The sequence below is a fragment of the Myotis myotis genome, unplaced genomic scaffold, assembly GCF_014108235.1.
Source record: "Myotis myotis isolate mMyoMyo1 unplaced genomic scaffold, mMyoMyo1.p scaffold_m19_p_3, whole genome shotgun sequence".
NCBI lineage: Eukaryota > Metazoa > Chordata > Mammalia > Chiroptera > Vespertilionidae > Myotis > Myotis myotis.
In genome coordinates, this window is record NW_023416335.1 from 93,162,058 (window position 1) to 93,185,570 (window position 23,513).

General features: G+C 36.5%; 1 protein-coding gene across 4 annotated transcripts; it reads right to left on the minus strand.

The window, feature by feature from the left end:
• Positions 1-515: 515 nt before the first annotated feature.
• ESD (esterase D) lies at positions 516-22,942 on the minus strand. Of its 4 annotated transcripts, none has more exons than XM_036300054.1 (10): positions 22,833-22,942; positions 21,503-21,551; positions 18,599-18,673; positions 17,931-18,019; positions 14,640-14,738; positions 13,205-13,329; positions 11,657-11,776; positions 10,054-10,152; positions 7,873-8,040; positions 516-739 (listed from the first exon to the last, which is right to left on the minus strand). In XM_036300054.1, exons 3-10 carry the CDS (start codon positions 18,664-18,666, stop codon positions 659-661), a joined length of 849 nt encoding a protein of 282 aa, XP_036155947.1. In that variant the 5' UTR covers positions 18,667-18,673; positions 21,503-21,551; positions 22,833-22,942; the 3' UTR covers positions 516-658. The 4 variants fall into 4 exon arrangements, with proteins under 4 accessions (XP_036155947.1, XP_036155948.1, XP_036155950.1 ...); XM_036300055.1 differs by lacking the exon at positions 22,833-22,942 and adding an exon at positions 22,526-22,826; XM_036300057.1 differs by lacking the exon at positions 17,931-18,019.
• Positions 22,943-23,513: the final 571 nt, after the last annotated feature.

A 23,513-nucleotide genomic window follows, 5' to 3' on the forward strand; every position in this document is an offset into this window, starting at 1 on the left:
TACCGAGCTGCCAGAAGGATGTCCGACTGCCAGCTTAGGCCTGATCCCCCAGGAAGCGGGCCTAAGCCAGCAGGTGGACATTCCCTGAGGGGTCCCAGACTGCCAGAGGGCACAGGCTGGGCTGAGGGATCCCCCCGGAGTGGACAAATTTTTGTGCACCGGGCCTCTAGTAACTGTATAATGATGAGGAAAATTCACTTAACCTTTCTGAGCCTACTTCCTGATTCAAAGCTAGCATGTAATTATTAAATGCCTACTAGAAGCCAAGCAGTTGCTAGACACTAGAGATATAACAATGGACATGACAAAAACAGTTTGCAACTTCAGAGGCTTAAAGTCTGGAAAGGTGAAGAGTTCAGGCTAAATTACTTTTAAATACTCTGTTCCACAGCTGGCATTCTATGATTTGAATGGGATTACATTCATACTGTGACCTGCAGTCACACAATGATGATTTCCAAATGACCAAAAAATACTATAAAGTATTACGAATTTCCCATGTGAACACAGGTAAATAACTTTTAAAACCAGAAGGTTTCATATATTTATTCAGAAGGTGATTCAACTATAGAATGAAATACAATGTTTTGAAATCTTATTTCCCTGCAATTAGTTATAATTTTTATAATCCTGAAGATATTCTCGTATATGAAGTTTTTTAAACATTCAGGTATTTTGCATGATGTCTGATGTGATCAGTAATAAAGGTAGCAATGAAGTAGTAGCTATGATCATAACCCTAGAAGACAAAATAGAGAAATGATAAGACATTTATCCACCATTCAGAAACACTGATATTAGGGACATTAAATCTCATATCAATTTGCTTATAAATAGCCAAAATATTATAATATGAGGCAGGTTTATAATCAGAATCAAGCTTACACTGTACTTTAACATTTTCACGGAAAATTAAAAGAGTGGCAAAAATATGAAGAAAGCCTGGCTGGTGTAGCTAAGTGGTTCACTGTCAACCTATGAACCAGAAGGTCATGATTCGATTCCTTGTCAGGGCATGTGCCTGAGTTGCAGGCTCCATCTCAGTGGGGGGCGTGCAGGAGGCAGCCAATCAATGATTCTTCCTCATCACTGATGTTACTATCTCTTCCTCTCCCTTCCTGTCTGAAATCAATAAAAATATATCCTAAAAATATGAAGAAAAATTAAACATTCTGCATAGCCTTGTTTCTAGATGTTGCCACTTATATGCAAAGAGAGGAAATAACACATTAATTAAATGTACAGAGTAAAGCAAGGACTAAAAGAATCAGAATTTAGAGAACTTAGAAACATGGTTAAGAAGTTTCAACTCACAAAAGAAGTGCACTAACGAAGGATAGGAGAGGGAATGTTAAAATACAAAATGAGCATAAACAATATAGAGAAAGAACATGAAAATACCCAAATGATTGATTACTATTTGGGAAGCCAAACAGTCATCATAAATCTTGTTAATAATTCCACCTACACAGTAAAAGCATATCATATCTCTTCTTAAGGAAAAAGGAATAATTCATTAAACTTTTAAATCTTTAGCAATAAATCAAACTGGGTAAAAAGTTAATAAGTTCCTTTGAAAACTACTATAAAACAAAGAGAAAATGTAATGTGCCAGGCAGTTGAGTTGAAACAAGTATCAATCTATCCAGTCAATTAAAACCACTGATATAGGTTAAATGGAAAGGCAATCCTTCCTCAGACTTGGCTTCCAGTCGAGATGACAGTATAGGTAAATGTGGTACTCGCATCCTTCCACAACCACATAAAATTACAATTAAACTACAGAGCAACCATCATTGAGAACTGCCTGAAGCCTAGCTGAACTGAAGTCTTATAACTAAGGATTTACAGTAGTCAAGACTAGTGGGTGAGGCAGAGACAAGGAACAGGCAGGTCTCATACCACTGTGTAGCGGATAAAAATCAGGAGGGATATCTCTGAAGTTCCCCTGCAGAGTGCGGGGTCCTGGCTCTACACCAGGACCCCCAGTGTAGAGTTTCAGTGCCAGAAGAGAACTCCCCATAACTTCTGGCTGTAAAATCGAGTGGGGATTATGGATGAGTAAGACAGAGGGCTGCTGGAGCCCAAGGCATTCCTATTAAAGGGCCTGCATGAACTTACTCAGATTCACTTGCTCTGAGATACAGCTCTGGGTCAGCATCTCAAAAGGCACCAGGAATATATGAGGAACTAAATCATCAGGCTTCAGAAGGCTGGAGGGGCAGCTTTCTCCCTGACAAAAGTGCTAACAGAGGCCACAGTTACCTTGCTGAGTCCTCCTCTGCAGGAGCAGGCAAGAGCCATAGCTGAGTCTCCCCTCCAACCCCACTGGGTGATTCCTTGAGACTCTGCCCCACCTAACTTTTGGACCCACCCAAGTGGCTTCCGGTGGCTCTTCCATAAAAACAACCTGTCTTGGCTCATGTTGTGAACTTTCCTAAAAATCTCTCAAAGGTTCACAAACCCCAAACAAGCAGCATCTGGCCTCGGCATGCCCCATACCATAGCTAAGTGGCCCCAAGCCTGGCACTAGTGGCAGTTAGCCTCGGTTCCCAGCCTAGCCTCTCCCAGGCACCTCCGAGACCAGGATAAGTAGTAGCTATCTATAGATCGCTTAGTAACTCATGCTGGGTGGCCCTGGGAAGGACAGAGGCAGTGGCCTGCATCTCCTAGGAGGCTCAGAGCCAGCACATCTGGCTTCAGATCACACCAGAGCACCACCCAACCACCTCCACCAGTAACACTCCCAAGGGGGTTACTTGATGGGCACCAGAGTCCTGCTGAAGTGAGTCCTGCTCCATAGAGTCAATTCCTGCATAGCAGATCCTCTGCTATAGTCCCAACCAGTCCTCACAGCTGATTAGCCTGGGTGTCAATCCCTCCCACTGACATGCCAACAGCAATCAAGGCTCAACTACAACAGGAGGGTGCACACAGCCCACAATGGGGTGGTGGAAGGGGGTGGTGCACCTGAAGGACCTGGCTTGAGTGCCAGGGGAGGAGGATATGCCCCTGGATAGTACAGGACACCTACTGCATATGGCCTCTACCAAACCAGGGAGGCATAGCAGTTCTACATAATACATGGGAACAAACACAGGGAGGCAGCCAAAATGAGGACACAAAGAAACATGTCCCAAATAAAAGAACAAAACAAAACTCCAGAAAAAGAACTAAACAAAATGGAGACAAGCAATCTACCAGATGCGGAGTTCAAAGTACTGGTTATAAGCATGCTCAGTAAACTTAGGGGAAATGTAGATTAGCTCAGTGAGAATTTTAATGAAGAGATAAAAAACATAAAAATGGAGATATATAATATATAACCAGTCAGAAATTAAGAATAAATAAAATGAATAAATTAGAGGGAATCAACAGTAAATTAGATAAAGCAGAGGACCAAATCAGCTATTTGGAAGCTAGGGTAGCAGAAAAACACCCAATCATAACAGCAAAAAGAAAAAAGAGCCCGGCCAGTGTGGCTCAGTGGTTGAGTGTCAACCTATGAACCAGGAGGTCACAGTTCAATTCCCTGTCAGGATACATATTTGGGTTGGGGGCTTGATTCCCAGTGTGGGGCATACAGGAGGCAACTGATCAATGATTCTTTCTCATCATTGATGTTTCTATCTCTCCCTCTCCCTTCCTCTCTGAAGTCATTAAAAATATATTTTAAAAAAATGAAGAAAAAAAAAAGAATCCTTAAAAATGAGAATAATGTAAGGAACCTCTGGGATAATATTAAGCATAACATTTGCATCATGGGGATGCTGGAAAAAGAAGAGAGACAGCAAAGAATTGAAAACCTATTTGAAAAAATAATGATGGAAAACTCTCTAACCTCATGAAGGAAATAGACATACAAGTCCAGGAAACACAGAGAATCCCAAACAAAATGAACCCAAAGAAGCCCACACAAAAACACATCATAATTAAAATGCCAAAGAGTAAAGACAAAGAGAGAATTTTAAAAGCACCAAGAGAAAGGCAGTTAGTTACCCACAAGGAAGCTCCCATGAGACTCAACTGATTTCTCAACAGAAACTTTATAGAACAGAAGGGATTGACATGAAATATTCACAGTGATGAAAAAAGCAAGGACTTACAACCAAGATTACTGTACCCAACAAGACTATCATTCAGAATTGAAAGACAGATGAAGAGCTTCCTAGACAAGAAAAAGCTAAAGGAGTTCATCACCACCAAACTTAGTATTACATGAAATGCTAAAGGGTATTCTTTAAGAAAAAAAAAAGGATACAAAATATGAATAAAATGGCAATAACAACATACCAACAATTACTTTAAGTGCAAATTGATTAAATGCTTCAATCAAAAGACATACAGTGGCTAAATGAGTAAGAAAACAAGACCCTTACATATCATCAACAAATCAACAAATGACAAGTGCTGGCGAGGATGTGGAGAAAACGAAACCCTAGTACACTGCTGGTAGAAATGCAGACTGGTGCAGCCATTATGGAAAACAGTTTGGAGTTTCCTCAAAAAATTAAAAATGGAACTCGCATTTAACCCAGTGATCCCACTTCTAGGAATATATCCTAAGAAAATTGAAACACTCATCAGAAAGAACTTATGCACCCCTATGTTCACAGCAGTGCAATTTAGAATTACTTTTCTGAGCCTGTCTCCTCATTTGTAAAACAAATGGACTGGAGCCATATATGAAAACCCACAGCAAACATAATACTTAATAATGAAATACTGACAGCTTTTCCTCTAAGATCAGGAACAAGACGAGGATGCTCACTTTTGCCACTTCTATTCAACATAGTCTGGAAGTTTCAGCTAGAGCAATTAGGTAACAACAAGAAATAAAAGGCACCCAAATTAGAAAAGGAGAGATGAAATGATCTCTGTTCCCAGATGATATAATCTTACATGTGGAAAACCTTAAATATTTCAAAAATAAACTGTTAGAGCTAATAAATGAATTCAGCAAAATGGCAGGATACAAAGTCAACACACAAAAAAGATCAGTTGCATGTCTATACATTAACAATGAATAATCTGAAAAGAAAATTATGAAAACTATTTCATTCACAATAGTATCCAAAATAAAATTCTTAGGAATTAACAAAAGAAGTGAAAGACTTTTACAATGAAAACTACAAAACCTTGAAGAAATGAAAGGAGACACAAAAAAACGGAAACACATCCCATGTTCATGGATTGGAAGACTTAATACTGTTAAGATGTCAATAGCAATATACAAATACAGTGTGATCCCTATCACAATCTCAATAACACTTTTTTTCAGAATGGGAAATGTCAACCTAAATTTATATGAAATCTCAAAGAATTCAGAAAAGCCAAAACAACCTTGAAAAAGAAGAACAAAGCTAGAGAACTCACGCATCCTGATTTCAAAATTTATTATAAAGCTACAGTAATCAAAACAGTGTGATAATGGTATAAAGACAGACACATATAGACCAACAGAACAGAACAGAGTCTAGAAATAAACATTTGCATGTATGCTTAAGTGATTTTTGACAAGAGTGCCAAAATCATTCAATGGCAAAAGGACAGTCTTTTAAACAAATTGTGCTGGGAAAACTAGATATCTACATGCAAAAGAAAAAAGTTGGATCCTTACCAAATACTATATACAAAAGTTAGCTAAAAATGAATGAAGTACCCAAATTTAAGTTCTAAAACTGTAAAGGTCTTAGAAGAAAACATAGGACAGAAGCTCCATGACATTGGACGTGGCAATGATTTCTTGGATATGAGACCTAAGGGCACAGGCAACAGAAGAAAAAATAGTCAAATCTGACTTTATGAACATCAAAAATTTTATGCATCAAAATACAGTATTAACAGAGTAAAAAGGCAACCCACAGAATGGGAGAAAAATATTTGCAAGTCATGTACTTTGTAAGGTTGTAATATTCAGAATAGAGAACTTTTAAAACTCAAAAACAAAAAGCAACCTAATTTGAAAATGGGCAAAGGACTTGAACAGATATTTCTCCAAAGTTATACAAATGGCCAATTAAGTACATGATAAGATGCTCAACATCACTAATCATTAAGGAAATACAAATCAAAAAGATATAGCCTCACATCCATTAGGATGGCAACTACCAAAAAAAGAAAAAAAAAAGATGTGTTGGCAAGTATGTATGGAGGTTCCTCAATAAATTAAAATAGAATTTCCATATGATGCAGCAATTCTACTTCTGGGTATATATCCAAAAGAACTGAAAGCAGGGTCTTGAAGAGATATTTTTCACACATGTTATTAGCAGTATTATTCATAAGAGCTAAAATGAAAAAGTAATCAACTGTCATCAATCCTCTGACACATGAACGGATAAGCAAAATGTGGTCTATACATACAATGGAAATTATTCTGCCTTAAAAGGCAGGAATTTCTGACACATGGTACAACATGAATGGACCTTGAGAACATTAAATGAAATAAGCCAGTCACAAAAAGACAAATACTGTATGATTCCACTTATGTGAGATACTTATAATAGTCAAAATCAGAGACAGAAAGTAGAATGATGGTTGCCAATGTCTAGGGCGTGGGGATAGAGAGCTAGTGTTTAATAGGTATAGAGTTTCAATTTTACAAGATGAAAAGAGTTATGGAGATGGATGATAGTGATGACTGTACAACATTATGAATGTACTGAATACCACTGTACACTTAAAAATAGCTAAGATAATATGGTATTTATGTATGTTATTTTACCATAATTTTAAAAATTGAAAAACAAATAAAAGAAATAGATGGACAGAATAGGAATGGTCTCTCATTTGGTCTCATAAAGATAAAATAAGCTAATGCTGTGAAAACATTTCATAAACTGCAATGCACCACATTACACATTGATCTAGATTTATTCGAACATTAATCATTATAATTAAATTGTAGATCAATGTACCTGACACATTACCCTTAAACATGAATGAAAATATTTTTAGAAATCACAATCATGTATAATTTTCAGTGTTCACTTTTCATTCTGAAAAAAAGGTTTTTGTTCATATTATATTCCAAAGCTTATGAATAAATATTTTAGAAAATAAAAGCAGAATTTCTTTCATTACAACTATATTAACATCGAGTTAGGTGACTAGTAAATAGTCAAAAGTATTTTAATCAAGGAAAACTTGCAAACCAACTGAAACTTAGAAATTATTCTTAAACAACTAGAAATACTAAGTAGCACAATATAAAGTGTACATGTGTATTTCAGACAAACAATATAAAGCATTTGGGGCTAAGAAGTGTACATAAAATAAGGTGGAAGCTTGTCCTTTTTATTCTACTACAATAGCTTCATGTATAAAGAAAGATATATCCAGTAATGTTGATGATTAAGTACCATGCAAGTATTTAAGCTTCTTGTTATTTACTGTTTTTACAGTAGAAAATAAAACTGTAAATACTTTTCACCTCCAAAAGCTTTCTTATTTCTATGAATTTTTGTCTTGCATATCACTAACTTAATAGAAAGGCTTTTAAGTATCTTATTATAATTAAAAAATATCTTACTACAGGTAGCATTTCAAATTCTAAAATAAAATTTAAAAAGTACTTGGAATCCTGCTTTTTTTTTTTTTTTATTATATATTTTATTGATTTTTTACAGAGAGGAAGGGAGAGAGATAGAGAGTTAGAAACATCGATGAGAGAGAATCATCGATCAGCTGCCTCCTGCACATCTCCTACTGGGGACATGCCCGCAACCCAGGTACATGCCCCTGACCGGAATCGAACCCGGGACCTCTCAGTCCTCAGGCCGACGCTCTATCCACTGAGCCAAACCGGTTTCGGCGGAATCCTGCTTTTTAATACTTAGTTAGAGTAAGCTAAGATTTCCTAATACTTGCCTCTTGTAACCTAAAAACAACAGGGATTTTCTTTTCTGTACAGGCAGCTATGAAGTTATCAGGTAGTAACTGTCCATCTGAAAGAAACTGGTCATCTTTTCCTTGATCAATTAGTATGTCAAGCTGAGAACCTGGAAAGGACTTCACAAGATGAGTAGCATCATAAGCCTATGAAAAGAAAAATATTAAAAAAATAAGTGCCCAGAAATATATTTTTTAGAATATACTATACTAAAACCAAATAGAAATTTAAAGCCATTTAAACTCTAAGGCTGATTAAATTGGAAATATGCTTTTAAATTGGCTTTACTTATAAAGTTTTCAGAATTCTTTCCCAATGATAGGCTCTTCCCTACTTTGAAGCAGACAGATACCAGTTATAAGAATCCTATATCTCAAGCATTCTATGGAGTAAGCCTTTTTTCTTCTAAACTTTTAAGGTTCTTAATCACCTCTCAACTCAAAAAACAAACAAAAAACAACAAAAACAAAACCCTTAACTTTTTTCCTTTGTAAATCCCTTCACAAATTAACTATTTCTTCAAATTCCATTATCTTTTTCTATTTCCAAATCTTCTCTATTTCAAATAAATAAGTCTATTTTTTGTCTCTTCCTTTTAGCTCTAATTCCAGACATAAATACATTCAGCCCTACCTTTTGCTATCTGTTGAACAGCACAAAAGATCTGCTATCTCCAAGAATTTTCATGAAATCGTGAATAATCTGAATATTAACAACTCAAAATTAAGGAGCTGCTACTAGTTACAATTTTATATTTTAGCATCCACCTTTAAATATTCTTGATTATTCATATCTATTTAGTGACCACAACTTTTATGCATTGATCAAGAAAAACAAAAATAAAAATATTTCTCCTTCTAAAGCAGGGGTGGGGAATGTCTAGCCTTCGGGCCATATAAGGCCTGAGAAATCATTTGATCTGGCCCTGCCCAGGCATTAGGGGTGAGTTAATTAAATGTTTGACCAAAGACAGCAAGCTAATTTTAAGTTGATTAATTTTGTATGGCCCGCAAATGATGTTACAAATAACCTAATGGCCCTTGGCAGAAAAAGGTTCCCTGCCCCTGTTCTAAAGTATCATGCTTAAAAAGACTTACTTTCTTTAATCTTAAATTGTGAACCAGTAGTTTTATTGCTAGCTTTACCCAGTGGCCAGATAAGTTTCTATTGAATGAATATAAAAAACGTTTTACATAAATGTTAAAGGCACACCTTAAAATTAAATACTCATTGCATTTTGAAGTTATTTATTACATGTTCTTATAAGCTAATATCTTTTTAAAGTATGATACTTTGTAAAACACTGTGTAATATGAAAACACGAGAACTCTCGTGATCTGTCTGCAATGTGTTGAAAGGAAGAAGTGGAAAGTGACCTATAAAGTCCAACTAGTTCTATGATTTCATAATTCTGCATGGCCTCCTCATTACAATAATAAATTAAATAGTAGCCTAAACACAGCATAATTAAGATAAAATCTACTGCCACTTGGAGAAAAATTACATAGATTCCTTAAAGGTTACTGTGCCTCTACCTCATCCCTCCTCCTAATTAGCTGGTTTTCCACCCAGCTCTTTTATCAGACCATAAGTACCCTGTGGAGAGGAAAGGGTCATGACCCTCCTGACATAAGATCTCAAACTCTGCACAGACTGTGCACTTGGCAAGGATTCAAAATACTGGTGTAAGCACATTGTCAGGTCTCAAAGCACCTAAATTAATAATTTTCAACACTCTTCCAATACAACAAAAATTTAAACAAAACCAAAGAATATTCTAATCTAGTGAGCAAAGAATTGACTCTCCAGTTTATTAGACTTTCAAAGGTCAATCTTAAAATAGGGGTTCACATGTAAATGACCTTGAAAGCACTCAAGTATTTTCTACTTGTTTAACAGGCCCATGATGAGTTCATTTGTAAATTATTCAAAGTCTGGGTGGATTCTGCAAATGGCTCATTTCTACACAAGAGTAAAATGAGTCTCAGGAGAAAGAACTATTTTTATTTTCATATTGAAGCATTTGCTCCTATGCTTGAAAAAGCAATCTTGCTGTTGGGAATATTCTCATAAATGTACATTACACAATATCTATGTACAGCTTTTTAAAAAATTTGAAAACTTTAAAATGAGTATTGAGATAGACATCTGGTACCTACCTTCCATTTACTTTGATCTGCTCCCAAATATCCATTAAAGGCTTTTTTGCCCCAAGGACAAATCACTGGATTGCAAATTGGAGCAAATGCTGACACAGACTTTAGAAACAAAGAAATTTAAAAACAAGTTACATGTTGCTAAATCAAATATGAATAGATATTTGAAACTTGCTTAAAAACTCAGAACTTTTTTTTGCAACTTGCTTATAACTCTTGACTTGCCATGATAACCCCTGTGAACAATTTTCCTTTTGCTGTACTAGTATTATGAGCTTAGATTGTAAGATCTCTCCATAATACATCCTTTGTGTATTCTATTAAGAGAGCTAATAAACTACAGGTGCTAAAATAATACAAAGTGATACATTACATTTTCAATTAAGTAACGCACAATGGAAGTTTACTAGTATATTGGGTTTCTACTCCTTTCCTTGCTTAAAAGTAATGTGTAGTAATATGAAACAGTTTATGCCTATGTTTCTGAACACATTAAATCTGAGATACATTATTTCTCTTAAACAGTGCCAAAAAAGCCCTGAACAATGCCATTAAATAATATAATTTTGTGTTCTGTGCAAGGTGGTTTTCACTGGATAAAAATGCAAAGATAGAATCACTGAGTTTCAGAGTGTTTGTCAATGTTATGTTTATCCATGTCTACTAGCTTTTTTAAAGGACAAAAAAATTCAACCAAATTTGATTTTCTCCCTCAAACACAGTAAATTTGATTGCCTTATGCACAAAAAAAGAAAAATAAAACCCTTATTTTCTGGCATGACATGAATAAATTCAACTTTATAAAGCTTACCAAAAGGAAAATATTTGGTACTAAAGCAAGAAACTCCTATGAGAAATATTTTCATTTCTCAGTGGCACACACAAATGATTAAGTTCTTCCTAAGGGAAGGAAATGGATTAAACATATCTTGAGGTCTCTAATAGTCTTGTGATTCTAAAGACAGAAGCAATCTTAAGATGATCATTGCTTCATGATTTCCTTTTTCCATACTATGGTATGCTGTGCTGCAGAGTATAGCATTCTACATACAGTGGTTATTCCAATTTGGCTTAAACAAACAACAAAAAAGTAAAGCTTCAAATAAATAAATAGGAAGGCTGAGAGTAATATTTTTCAATCAAACTGCATTCCAATTTTCATCAGAGGCATTAAGAATAGAGAATGCTTACATTTTTACAAATCATGAATAACTTCTCTCTCAAAAAACCTAAATCAACTTTACAAAAATATTCTTGGTAAAAATATAAGTACATGATATAATATTAATCAAGAACAACCTTTAGAAAAGAAAATGCCTAGAAAACTATAGTTTGAATTGAAGCAATAAAATATGATACAATTTTTTAATACTTCTAGTAAACCCACAAGAAACCACTGTGATTGAATTCTTATGCTTCTGAATATGTAGCATACATTGTGTGGTCAAAATTAATACTCCTCCCCTACAACCTCTTGAAATTCCCAACACTTCTAGAAAAGTTTAGTTCCAGTACTATAATAATATCCTAACTTCAATCTTTGAAAGTTCCTAATATTATATTATCCAAGAGAGATATTTGTCACTAGAAGCTTAGGTAACCTTACTTTGTATTTTCCGGGATTCTTTAAAGCACAAATCAGAGCTCCATGGCCTCCCATGGAGTGGCCAAAAATAGACATCCTTTGGGGGTCCACTGGAAAATTGGCATTTATGAGTTGAGGAAGCTAAAGATTTAATAGTGTGACAAAAGATATGAGACAGTTCAATCTTTTCCAGTTATATAAAATAATTACACAATCAATAGTTCTAAATCATAGTCTTACAATGGTATGAATTAGTAAAGTTTTTTTTTTAAAAATCTCAGGTAGACAATGGTAATTAATATATCACTGGAGAATATATGGCATATCTTCCTCAGAAACGAACTTTAAGAAGATGCATAAAGGACCTTTAAAATGTCCTAAACCTTTGACCTAGTAATTCCTAGTTTGGAATCTATTCTAAGGGAAAACTCCTTAAGGGAAAAGAATTATACAAAAAGACAATCAATGCAATAATATTTATTATGGTAAAAAAAATATGTAACCATAAATATCCTACATTAGGACAAAATTAATTATGGCATATGACAGCAATTATTAAAAGTATGTTATCAATAAATATTGAAAATTATTATTTTTTAAATTAAAAAAAAAAGAGTAAGATAAAAAAATGTTTTACAATTATAGAAAAACTAGTCATACCAAAAAAATGTGGAATATACCAAACACAGCCATTATTTGGATAGGATAATGGGTGACTTTCATGTTATTGTTTCTGAGCTTTTATAACACTAGAGGCTCGGTGCAAGAAATTCATGCACGGGGTGGGGGGTGGGGGGGTGTCCCTCAGCCCAGCCTGCACCCTCTCCAATCTGGGATCCCTCTCACAATCCAGGACTGCTGGCTCCCATCCGCTCGCCTGCCTGTCTGCCTGATTGCCCCCTAACCACTCCCCTGCCAGCCTGATAGATGCCTAACTGCTCCCCTGCCAGCCCGATTGCCCCTAACTGCCCTCCCCTGCAGGCCTGGTCGCCCCCAACTGCCCTCCCCTGCAGGTCTGGTCACGCCCAACTGCCTTCCCCTGCAGGCCATCTTTGACCACATGGGGGTGGCCATCTTGTGTGTTGGAGTGACGGTCAATTTGCATGTTACTCTTTTATTAGATAGGACAGCATATATTAACAATTAAAATCATAAAATTTAGAAAAATGCATAATCTGAACATAAATATTAATAAAAGTAATGCTTTACTACTTATCCTTGCTAACTAAGCCTTCATTAATCACTATAAAATGTCTGAATGAACCAGCTGTTAGAGAAATAAAAAAATTTTTCATAAACTGTTTTCTTTGTGTAACCTGGGCAGTACACACAGATATCAATATAATTACTAAACTCTGTAAAATTGTATTTAGTATTAATTTAAATGGCAGCAAATAGAATGATAATACTAGTAAACCTTGGAACTTTCACTAAGATAATAAATTTGTATAAAGCAGATTCAACAATACCATACTCTAGTTTAAAATTCTCAGGACTATAAGGATTTTGTGTCCAAAATCAAGTGTTTTCTCCATCATGGATTAATAATTACAATATAAATAATATTACCTCCTCCGTTACATAAGAGTACATTCTGTAGTTAGTTTTCCAAGGATGTTCAGTGGCATCCACATAAAACCCAGCGCCAGTGCCAAAGTCCCAGCTCTCATCTTCTCCTTTAATATTGCAGCCACCTATCAAGGAAAACTTGTGGTTTCATCTACTCTGTAGTAATGGTCCATGTTTAATTGCACACTTTTAAATGAATCCGAACGTTCATTTGCTTTAAAGCTGTTAGCCAAATATTGTGGGCCTCTCTTCTTTGCCTTTTGGGGCACATACTTCCTGACCCTCTTGAGTGAGGCCATGTTCTAGCCAATGAGGTGAGAGAAAGAATGCCCTTCCAGGTTAGGGTATTCACTGCCAACATAAGCCACCTGGCTTTGATGATGAAGTTCCCCACCTACACTTCCTCACTCAGTTTTACCTGTCAAAGGGCTTACATCCTCTTTTTATATTTCAAAAATGTGCTGAGATTCCTTCTCTGATGACCCTCGCCCTTAACCGACACTTCCTATAATTCTCTTTATCACTGTGGTCTTAGAAGTGACAGGAGACAAATGCTTGCGTTCAACTTATTATCATAAACTCAGAGTGTCTCCTCATATACTTTGGAATCATCCCATCATGTTTCCCCTATTTACTCATGCCTCATTGGGATTTTCTTGTATTCCTTTTAATTTATTACGATTTATTTTATATATTTACTTATAGCTAAAAAGCCAATCATTAAAATTTTTAATAGAATTAGAGTAATAGGTAGAGTAACTTGAAGGAAATGACCTCTTTGTAATATTCAGTTTACCCTTCCAGAAACATGACAATTTTCCATTTATTAAGGTTTTCATTTATGATCTTTAGCAAATTTTATCATTTAAAAAAATAAATCTTCATAGTTTTAAAGTTTATGCCTAGGCATTTTATATTTTTTGATGCTATGTTGAATTAAATTTATTACATTTCTAGTGACACATGTCTTGCTTTTGTGTAATATAGCCTGTGAAAGGAAATGCACTACTTCCCAAGGTCAGCCATTTAACTTTCAGATAGTTTCAGCTGGCATTTAAATTCCATTTCCTGAGACTTCCAGGGTCACAAAAGAAGTTTTAGTTATCTGATGGATTAAGCTGCACAATGTTTAATAATCTCTAATATAAACATTCTAGTCATTTATATTAGGACTAATCCTTTTTAAACTGTATGATTATTTGATAGCTAACAGGGATGAGAAAAGACAATTATTATATGACAAGACAGTTTACCTATATAATACAAAATGTATATAACATGGTATTTTAGAGTCATGGTGTCATTTGAAAGATTAACAGAGATATAGCAAAAATATGAAATTAATTTTATAGTGTGTGGTATATAATATCCCACTTATAATTTAGTCTTAAATACTTATATTATTTACAAAGTACTCAGGAACAAGAACACTTACGAGGGCTGGTATCTGGAGCAATGACAACAAGGCCATGTTCTGAGGCAGCCTGATGATAACCAGATTTTGATATAAAATTCTGTTCTGTGCAAGTTAAACCTGAAGATCAAAAATACTGTTATCTCATGCTATATTGCAAGTGATTTATAAGCTTTAATATTTTTATAATATAGAAAAAGAATCTCATATGGTATTATGAAAAAAATTTTTTTTAAAGAAATAATTCTAAAGAAGATGCTTCAAGTTCCCCTTCTCATAAAATTTATAACAGTATTAATCTAAGATCTGAGTTAGGGTTAAATGCTCCCTTAGCTGTTCTTTGAAAGTCACTCACCAAAGTTTCAATCACTAAAATGTTTAGGATCAGATGCATTTTGGAATTTAGAAATTTTCAAGCTGTAGAATAACAATATGGCACATAAAACCAGCATTATAACAACCCCAGTGCAACCTTATCAAACATGCTAATGAAATATGTTACTATTTCATCAAAACATAAATATTCACAGTGAGAAAATACTATGGTAATCATAATACAAATAACTTAATATTTTTATATACAAGTAGTTCACAGCAACAAAATTCAGCCTAATCATTTTGGTATTCCTCAATGTACTAAGAAGAGGGTAATGGCTATCATATACCTTCTTTAAACTGAGTTTAAGCCCATTCTTACAATTGTTTCTGCTACTTTTCCTACCTCTAAGCTTTTCAGGTATGTGATAGAAGAGATGATTTACTTCTCTTGTTATGCAAGTCTGATAAGACTGGCCAAAATGTGAGAATGGCCAAGAATGAACTGGCAATAGATGCCTGAGTCCAAAAGCACTTAACCCAACAGCCCTTTTCCAGTAGCCAATGATAAATATCCCACTACACCTGATAATTAGCACTGTGAAAGCTTACTGATATGCATGATGCAATATGAGTAACTACAGAACACTTTTTTAATTTCTATTTATCCCCTAATAGCAGTACAGACTTATGAAATGACTGCCTAATCAAGATTGGCTAAATTAATAATTTTTTAGAAATAATTCTAAAAAAGATGCTAAAGTTACCCTTTTCATAAAATTCATAACAGTATTACTCTAAGATCTGTCTTAGGTTAAATGCTCCCATAGCTGTCCTGTGAAGGTCATATAAAGTTACAATATCATTGAATAAATTGTTATGGAAGTTCATGGTTAAGTAAACCATTAGGACATACATACTTAATAACATAAAACTGCAAGTAACATTGGATAGTGTTATGCAAGTTTATGGTTAAATAAACCATTAGGATATACAAACTTTCACTAGTCATGGCAAGAGAACAAGATCCTTTCTATCCACCATGTTCCTTTGTAGCACATCTTCCAGAGATATGAAAGCCATATCATGGTGAAGAACTGCTCCAAATACAGATAAAGGGTCAACGATTTTGCTGACCTTAACATAAATGTACTCCAAGGAGGAAGGATAATACTGTAGAAAGCAGGGGCTTTGGATTTCAGATAGGATCTGGGTTCTCTATGTCACTCAACCACTTATTTGCTAAACAAAATCAGGAAAGTAAGTCAAATATTCTGAGTGTCAGTTCTTTCATTTAAAAAATGGGCATAAGCCCTAGCCCAGTGGTTGGCAAACTGCAGCTGGCGAGCCACATGTGGCTCTTTGGCCCCTTGAGTGTGGCTCTTCCACAAAATACCACGTGCGGGCGAGCACGTACAGTGTGATTGAAACTTCGTGGCCCATGCGCACAAGTCAGTATTTTGTGGAAGAGCCACACTCAAGGGGCCAAAGAGCCGCATGTGGCTCGCGAGCCGCAGTTTGCCAACCACGGCCCTAGCCGGTTTGGCTCAGTGGACAGAGCATTGGCCCACGAACTGTAGGGTCCCGAGTTCAATTCCAGTCATAGGGCATAAAATAGCTTACATGATTTGGAAGATCATCTTTAGCTATGTTTCTAAAACAATTAAACATGCAATTTTGTTATTACTGCTTTTGGCAAAACCCAATAATCTTCTAGCAAAACCATTTGCTTTTTTTCATAGTAATGCATTGTTGAGTTAAAATCAGATAGGCACTTAATTTTTACCGTTTAAAATATCCATTCTAATTTTTAAAGATTGGTATGTAGGGTTATCCTTGATAAAACCATACGTAAGAGAGGATTTATTAAGTAAAGTTATAAGAAGAAATTTCAAGGAAACAAAGATAGCACTCTATGCCATAATTTGGTTTCTAAGTCTCTCCTTGTAATGTTTGCTTCCATAGATGAAGTGCCAACATCTTGTAAAAGAAGTTAGCACAGAGGTTCAAAACTACTGGTGGCAAAACTTTACTCTCAAAAATCCATTTTACAGTCTTTAATATTCACCTGATTAAGAAGCATTACTATTATTTGTAATTTTTCCAAACTGTTGCCAGAAAAGATCCATGGAGTCCAATTAAAATATTCCAGATTACACTATAAGAAATTACTTGTCTGTAGTTCCAAATTAGTGTGTCATTGGTGTCCTGGTTTTACCTTAATATTGTTCTATGTGAGTGGTGAAATCTCTACAAGAAATGCTTGGGGAGGTAGGTATTAACTAGGTAAGTAACTTTTCTAAGCTCTTGCCATTGAGTCCAGAACTTTACATTCTCTGTAATTTAACTTGGTCTAACTGAAAAAGGAGTGAAATACATTGGGGTGGGCACACAATGCAATAAATATACAGATGATATATACTTGAAGCCTATGTAATTTTATTAAGCAATGTCACCCCAATACATTTAATTAAAAAAAATAATTTTAAATGTGATTTTGTATTTAGTAAAATAGCTTTACTATTTTTGTGGGGGTGGTGATATGTGTATAAAACATTACTGTATGAAATCCATAGATTTATAGCTATGATTTTTAGTCATGCTGTTTTATGGTTACATGAAATTTAATCTATCAGCCTTTCAAGTAAAAAAAAAATTGGTGACTATTGTCCCTTAATATTGTATCAAGGTCTTCCCTGGGACAGGTATTGTCTGGGGAAAACCATGTCCTACTGTTTTTAGTCTTCCTCTCCCTAGAATTTTTAACAGGTAACATTTAGGTAAAATTAAAACAAAACAAAACAAAGAAGTGAAATAAATTTAATTCAGCAGGCATAAAATTATTCTCAGGATAAAGTAAGAGTAGACTATGACAATTTCCTAAAGCCTTATATAAATGGCTCAGAAAGCAAACTAGTAAGTCAAGATAAATGAGTAAAAATAAATGAGCCAGTTAAAAAGAAAATCCATTTTAAAACTCAAATACTTAATACTTACCAGACAGCCAATATAGTGCAGGGCACTTTCCAGTTTCTGCCTTTGGTGGTAAGTAGATGGCAAATTTCATTTTGCAGTTCAGTTCAACACTGCAATTTTAACAGTCACACACACACACACACATACACAAACACAAAATCAATGCTCCTCGTCAAGACAGAAACATAAAATAAATAATTTAATGCCCAAAGTAAGTGATTCCACCAACGTTTAAGGAATGCACCTTGGCCCTTAAAGAATGGGGCCAACTTAGGCTGGTGATTTATCAACTGACCTGAGCCTATTCTGTGCACACAACACAGTCATTTTGGCCAGAATAAATTTAAAAAATAAATGTAATATGCTCAATGTAGCACTAATATTATTAAAAGAAAAACTGTTTCTGTTTTAAAATGACGTATAAAATTTCATAAAAAATTTATTCTAAAAATATCAAATTATATGTTCACTCATGGGCACTGAAATGTACCACATCCTTAATTTGCTCTTTATCACTAATATTTTATTAAAATCACTACTACCAAGGCTAGATAATTTTCATTGAAAAAAAAAACACAGATATCTTTCCATGTGAAAGTAATTCATGCAAAATGACCTTTCATGGGCTTAAAGAATTAAATGGATAGAAGAATGATAGACATCTAACATTGCATCTTCTTAATGGTTACCTGTCATGTTCAAAAACTTTCTGCAATCCCCCAAAGCATTTGTTGCTGGAAATCTGTTTCAATGCCATTCTTTTCCTATTAATGAAGATTAATTTCATTAATTTCTATAGAATTAGTTCCTGAAAAATTTTAAAACAAAACTGTTTTCAGATAAACTATCCAATCATAAAACTGTTTTTTCACCTGGACTTTTGCCTCACATGCTAATTTTCTCTAATAAATAATATTAAGAAACTAACTTTCATACACACATCTTGTTACCACTTTAAAAAACTTTAATAATTTGGTGTGTCATTATCAATTTATTAACAAGTGTTTTTGTGTATGTGTGGACTACACCAAATTCTTTATAGAAAGAGGCAGAATATAAATAAGTAAAATAGAAACATCAAACAGACTGTCCAACCTATGAGGGAAGGAGGGCGGGGGGGGGGGGGGGGGAGATCAATCAAAAGATTTGTATGCATGCATATGAGCATAACCAATGAACACAAATGAGGGTGGGGGGTTGGGGGGGAGGTGAGGGCTGGGGGGTGGGGGTGGCCTGGGAGTGATCAATGGGGGGGAAAAGGAGAGTTATGTAATACTTTAAACAATAAAGAATTTAAATTTTTTTTTTAAAATATATTTTATTGATTTTTTACAGAGAGGAAGGGAGAGAGATAGAGAGTTAGAAACATCGATGAGAGAGCAACATCGATCAGCTGCCTCCTGCACATCTCCTACTGGGGATATGCCCGCAACCCAGGTACATGCCCTTGACCGGAATCGAACCTGGGACCTTTCAGTCCGCAGGCCGACGCTCTATCCACTGAGCCAAACCAGTTTCGGCAAGAATTTAAATTTTTAAAAAAATAATAAAAAATAAATAAATAAAAGTACAGCTTGTCATGGGGAAATTTTGAAGTTTGGTAATTCTTTTCTCTCCAACAAATCCTTTAAATTTTCATAAATAATTTTAAATTTAAATGTTAAAATACCACACTATTAATTTTTAAAAATAAATCTAAAAATTGGAGAATCATCTTTATCATTAAGTGCTTACTGAGCAAAGAGGAACCAGACTGACTCTGGTTTGTATTTCTCAAGAAAGGATTCCCTCCCCCTCAAGTATTACCACTTTGGTGGTCTTTTCAGTAAAACGTTCTGTATGCTGATCAGATACAGAACTAGGGTTATTCCTCAAAAACATGTAACAAAAACCTTAAAAAAGCTAATTTTGAAAATGTCTTTGCAAAATTCTAAACAAGCCCTAGCCAGTTTGGCTCTGTGGATAGAGCATCAGCCTGCAAAATGAAAGGTCCCAGGTTCAATTCCGGTCAAGGGCACATGCCCGGGTCATGGGCTCTATCCCCAGTGGGGAACTTGCAGGAGGCAGCCAATCCATGATTCTCTCTCATCGTGGACGTTTCTATCTCTCTCTCCCTCCCTCTCCCTTCCTCTCTGAAATCAATAAAAATATATATCTAAAAAATTCTAAACAAGATTAGTTTCAATCCTACCTTGAAGCAATCCCCTCAATAAATCCAAATACTCAGATTTGCATTGGAAAGCTGGACTTTGAACCAGAAACTAAGTTATCAGAGACTCTGCTGCTATGCTCTCCTGCCTACCTAGATGGTCTTTAAATACTCTGTGTTTTAGACACTCTAAGATTGAAAAATGTTATAGGATTAAGGTACTACAATTATAGAGAAATCACCTTCTAGTCATCAACTTATGCTTTTAATCTATAAAGGATAAATTCTTAAACAACAAACTGCTCACTAGATGTTATTATTTTTGAATATTAACTTCAGCTACTCTTGCTCAGGATCCTATCTTAAATAATGAACTAACAGATGCATTAATGATGTGCTGAATTATTCTACAGGGAAATCCTATTTTCTTAAACCTAGCAGGTACTATATCTGCTGCTTCCCCAAAACAGGGTACACTTGAGTCTGTATCTAGTACATAAGAGTTACTAATTATTTGTTGAATTAATGAATGATTAAATTTTAACTTCTTACTACCTATTATGTGAAAGTTTTAAAAATTAATTTGTCCTGCCCTAGATGGTTTGGCTCAGTGGATACAGCCTCGGCCTGCAGACTGAAGAGTCCTGGGTTCGATTCCGGCCAAGGGCACATGCACAGGTTATGGGCTCCATCCCCAGTAGGGGGTGTGCAGAAGGCAGCCAATCAATGATTCTCATCATTGATGTTTCTGTCTCTCCCTCTCTTCTTTGAAATCAATAAATTAAAAAAAAAAAAATTAGTTTGTCCTTTATTTCTATCACTCCATACTTTGTTATTCATTTTAGTAAACTATAAACAGTCTGTTTCCTCTGGTCTTTATTCAAATTCAAAATCAGATACTTTCCACTTGGTCAGAGAAAAAGTAAAAATACTGTTTTTTAAATTTGTAAAATGAATAAAAAATAAATAAAAGCTTTACATTTTTTTTCCTCTAACCATCCATTTTAGAAACTACTGTCAATTATATATCAAGAAAAAAGTTAGGTTCAGTAAGAAATATGACATAAGCTAAGAACTAGATATACTGTGATTTATTATATGACACACTAGGTAGTTTACATTATTCATTAAAAAAATTTTTTTTAAATATATTTTATTGATTTTTTACAGACAGGAAGTGAGAGGGATAAAGAGAGTCAGAAACATCGATGTGCCCAGAAACACCTACTGGGTATGTGCCCACAATTAAGATACATGTTCATGACCAGATTCGAACCTGGGACCCTTGAGTCTGCAGGCTCGACGCTCTCTCTATCCACTGAGCCAAACCGCTTAGGGCAATTTTTCATTAAAATTTTTTATGAGCGAAATAATGTTTCAAACCAAGTCATTACATTTTTCATTCAACTTCAAAGTAACATACAACATATAAAACTTAAATTACCTGTCTAATCGCTAACTGCTCTTTTGTCTGTACCAAAGGGTAGATGATCCTGGAAAAAAACACAAGTGGTTTATAAACAGGACATACTTTTCACAACTAAGGTTATACAGACATGTATAGTAGATTAATCAATCATTCTTAACAGAGGCATTTTCTTCTCCTTAGATAGGTGACTGCTGACCCTGGATATGGTAGCATGGAAAATGCAGCTGATAAGACAGCACCACTACTTTATAGGATTAAGGTACTATAATACACAATTTTTAAAGTTTTAAAATATAACTTAGAAGTATAAGATGTAGTCAAATCCTGAGAGTGAAGAAAATAGGAGTGGCGACTAGAAAAGCAGAGAAAGATAAAAAGCCTAGATCTGTCTGGCCAAGAATTGTAGGTCAACGCTTAATTGAAGCTAAATGTCATCCACCTCCAGGAATTTGTTTTTTGTATTTTTACACATTCTCTCCTTCTTGCCATGAGTCTCCAGTTTTCCATATATCTCTACTTGTGTTTTTGCTCCTGTTCTCTCACACTCCCTGATGTCGACCCAGTTATTCGCAGTGTCCCACTGCACTGGCTCCTAGCAGCCCACACACAGCTCCCCCCAGCATCCCGGGCTACGCGCGCTGGCTGTGCCCGGGCTGCACGAGCGAACTCGGTGCTGCTCAGCGCGCTGCTGGCTCTGCTGCAGACCGATGTCAGCTCCCGTCGACCCCACGCCCTCAAATGACCGCCCACCACGTCTGCTCAGAGGCCATCTCCTGATGACGCCATCAGGAATGTACCCAAGGCCACCACCGAACTCAAACAGGGCATTTACAACACAAACAAGAGTGGCAGAGAGTCGCAGGTGCTTTAGGAGATGCGGGTCCCCGTGACCCCGGGGCGTGCTCCCGGGCCGCACCCTCGGGCGGCGCGCCGCCCGCCCCTCACACGGCCCCGGCATCCCGAACCGGGCACCTGAACCGGGCACGGGGACTACCATTGCTCGCGGCTAGTTTCCTCCATAACCGCGTGTGCGCTCACCTCACGCGGCGCAGGGCCGGAGGCCACGGAACGGGAAAATGTGCGGGCCTGCAGCGGACGCGGCTGCCTCTCGGCGCCCGTAACGCACTCGAGCACTCCAGTGAACGCAAGGAATTTGGACAAAGTCCTCGCCCCAGAGCTCGGCTGCAGCCCGGCTGGGCAGCGAGCGGGCCGGGGCCGAAGTCTCGGCGCTCGCGTCCGCGGGCCCCACCGGCCTCAGCGAACGCCCCGACGCCGCCGTGTGGCCGGTGCAGTCCGCGACCCCGGAGAGCCGAGCACAGCCCCCGCTGCGCACACCCAGCCTTACCTCACGCGGCGCGGCAGGGCCCGAGGTTGGAACCGAAAGGCGGGGCCTCAACATGGCCGCTGGGCCCCGAGCCTGGGCCCGCCCCTCCGGAACCCGGCCCCCTCGGCCAGTCCGCCCGCGGCCCCGCCCCTCCGGCCCCGCTCCCCGTCCCACCCCCACCCCCGCAGCCCCAGCGTGGAGAGCGCACCATCTTCCCAGAGGCAACAGGAAAGTTACTAGGTTGGAAGAAACCTGAGTTCTGGCCCAAGTTAACTGGTGGGCAAGGTTTCCACCTAACTCTTTTAAGTTATTTGGAAGCTAGGACATAATTTCAAACCCACAAAAAATCTTTCCAGTATACCCACTTGGTACCTGGAGTTAAATCTCTGGAAACATAGTAAGAACTCCACCAACATCCTTTTCCCCCTTCTCTCAAGGAAAGTTAGTTGAACTGAGTAATGGTTGCTAGTTGGTGGCTTACAACAAATCTTCCCTTGACTTTTTTCTTCTTTTGCTTGATTTAACTGATTGAGTGTACTTTGTCCGTTGAGAAAATGAATCTAATTACAAAAAATCTTTAAAAACTTTTTTAACCAACAGCTAGGCTCACAGATTGTAAATAATATCATCTGAAAGGCAGGACTAGTTTCATGGGTGTGCAATCTATGTAGTAGAACAAGATTCCTGCTTTGGCTTAATTTT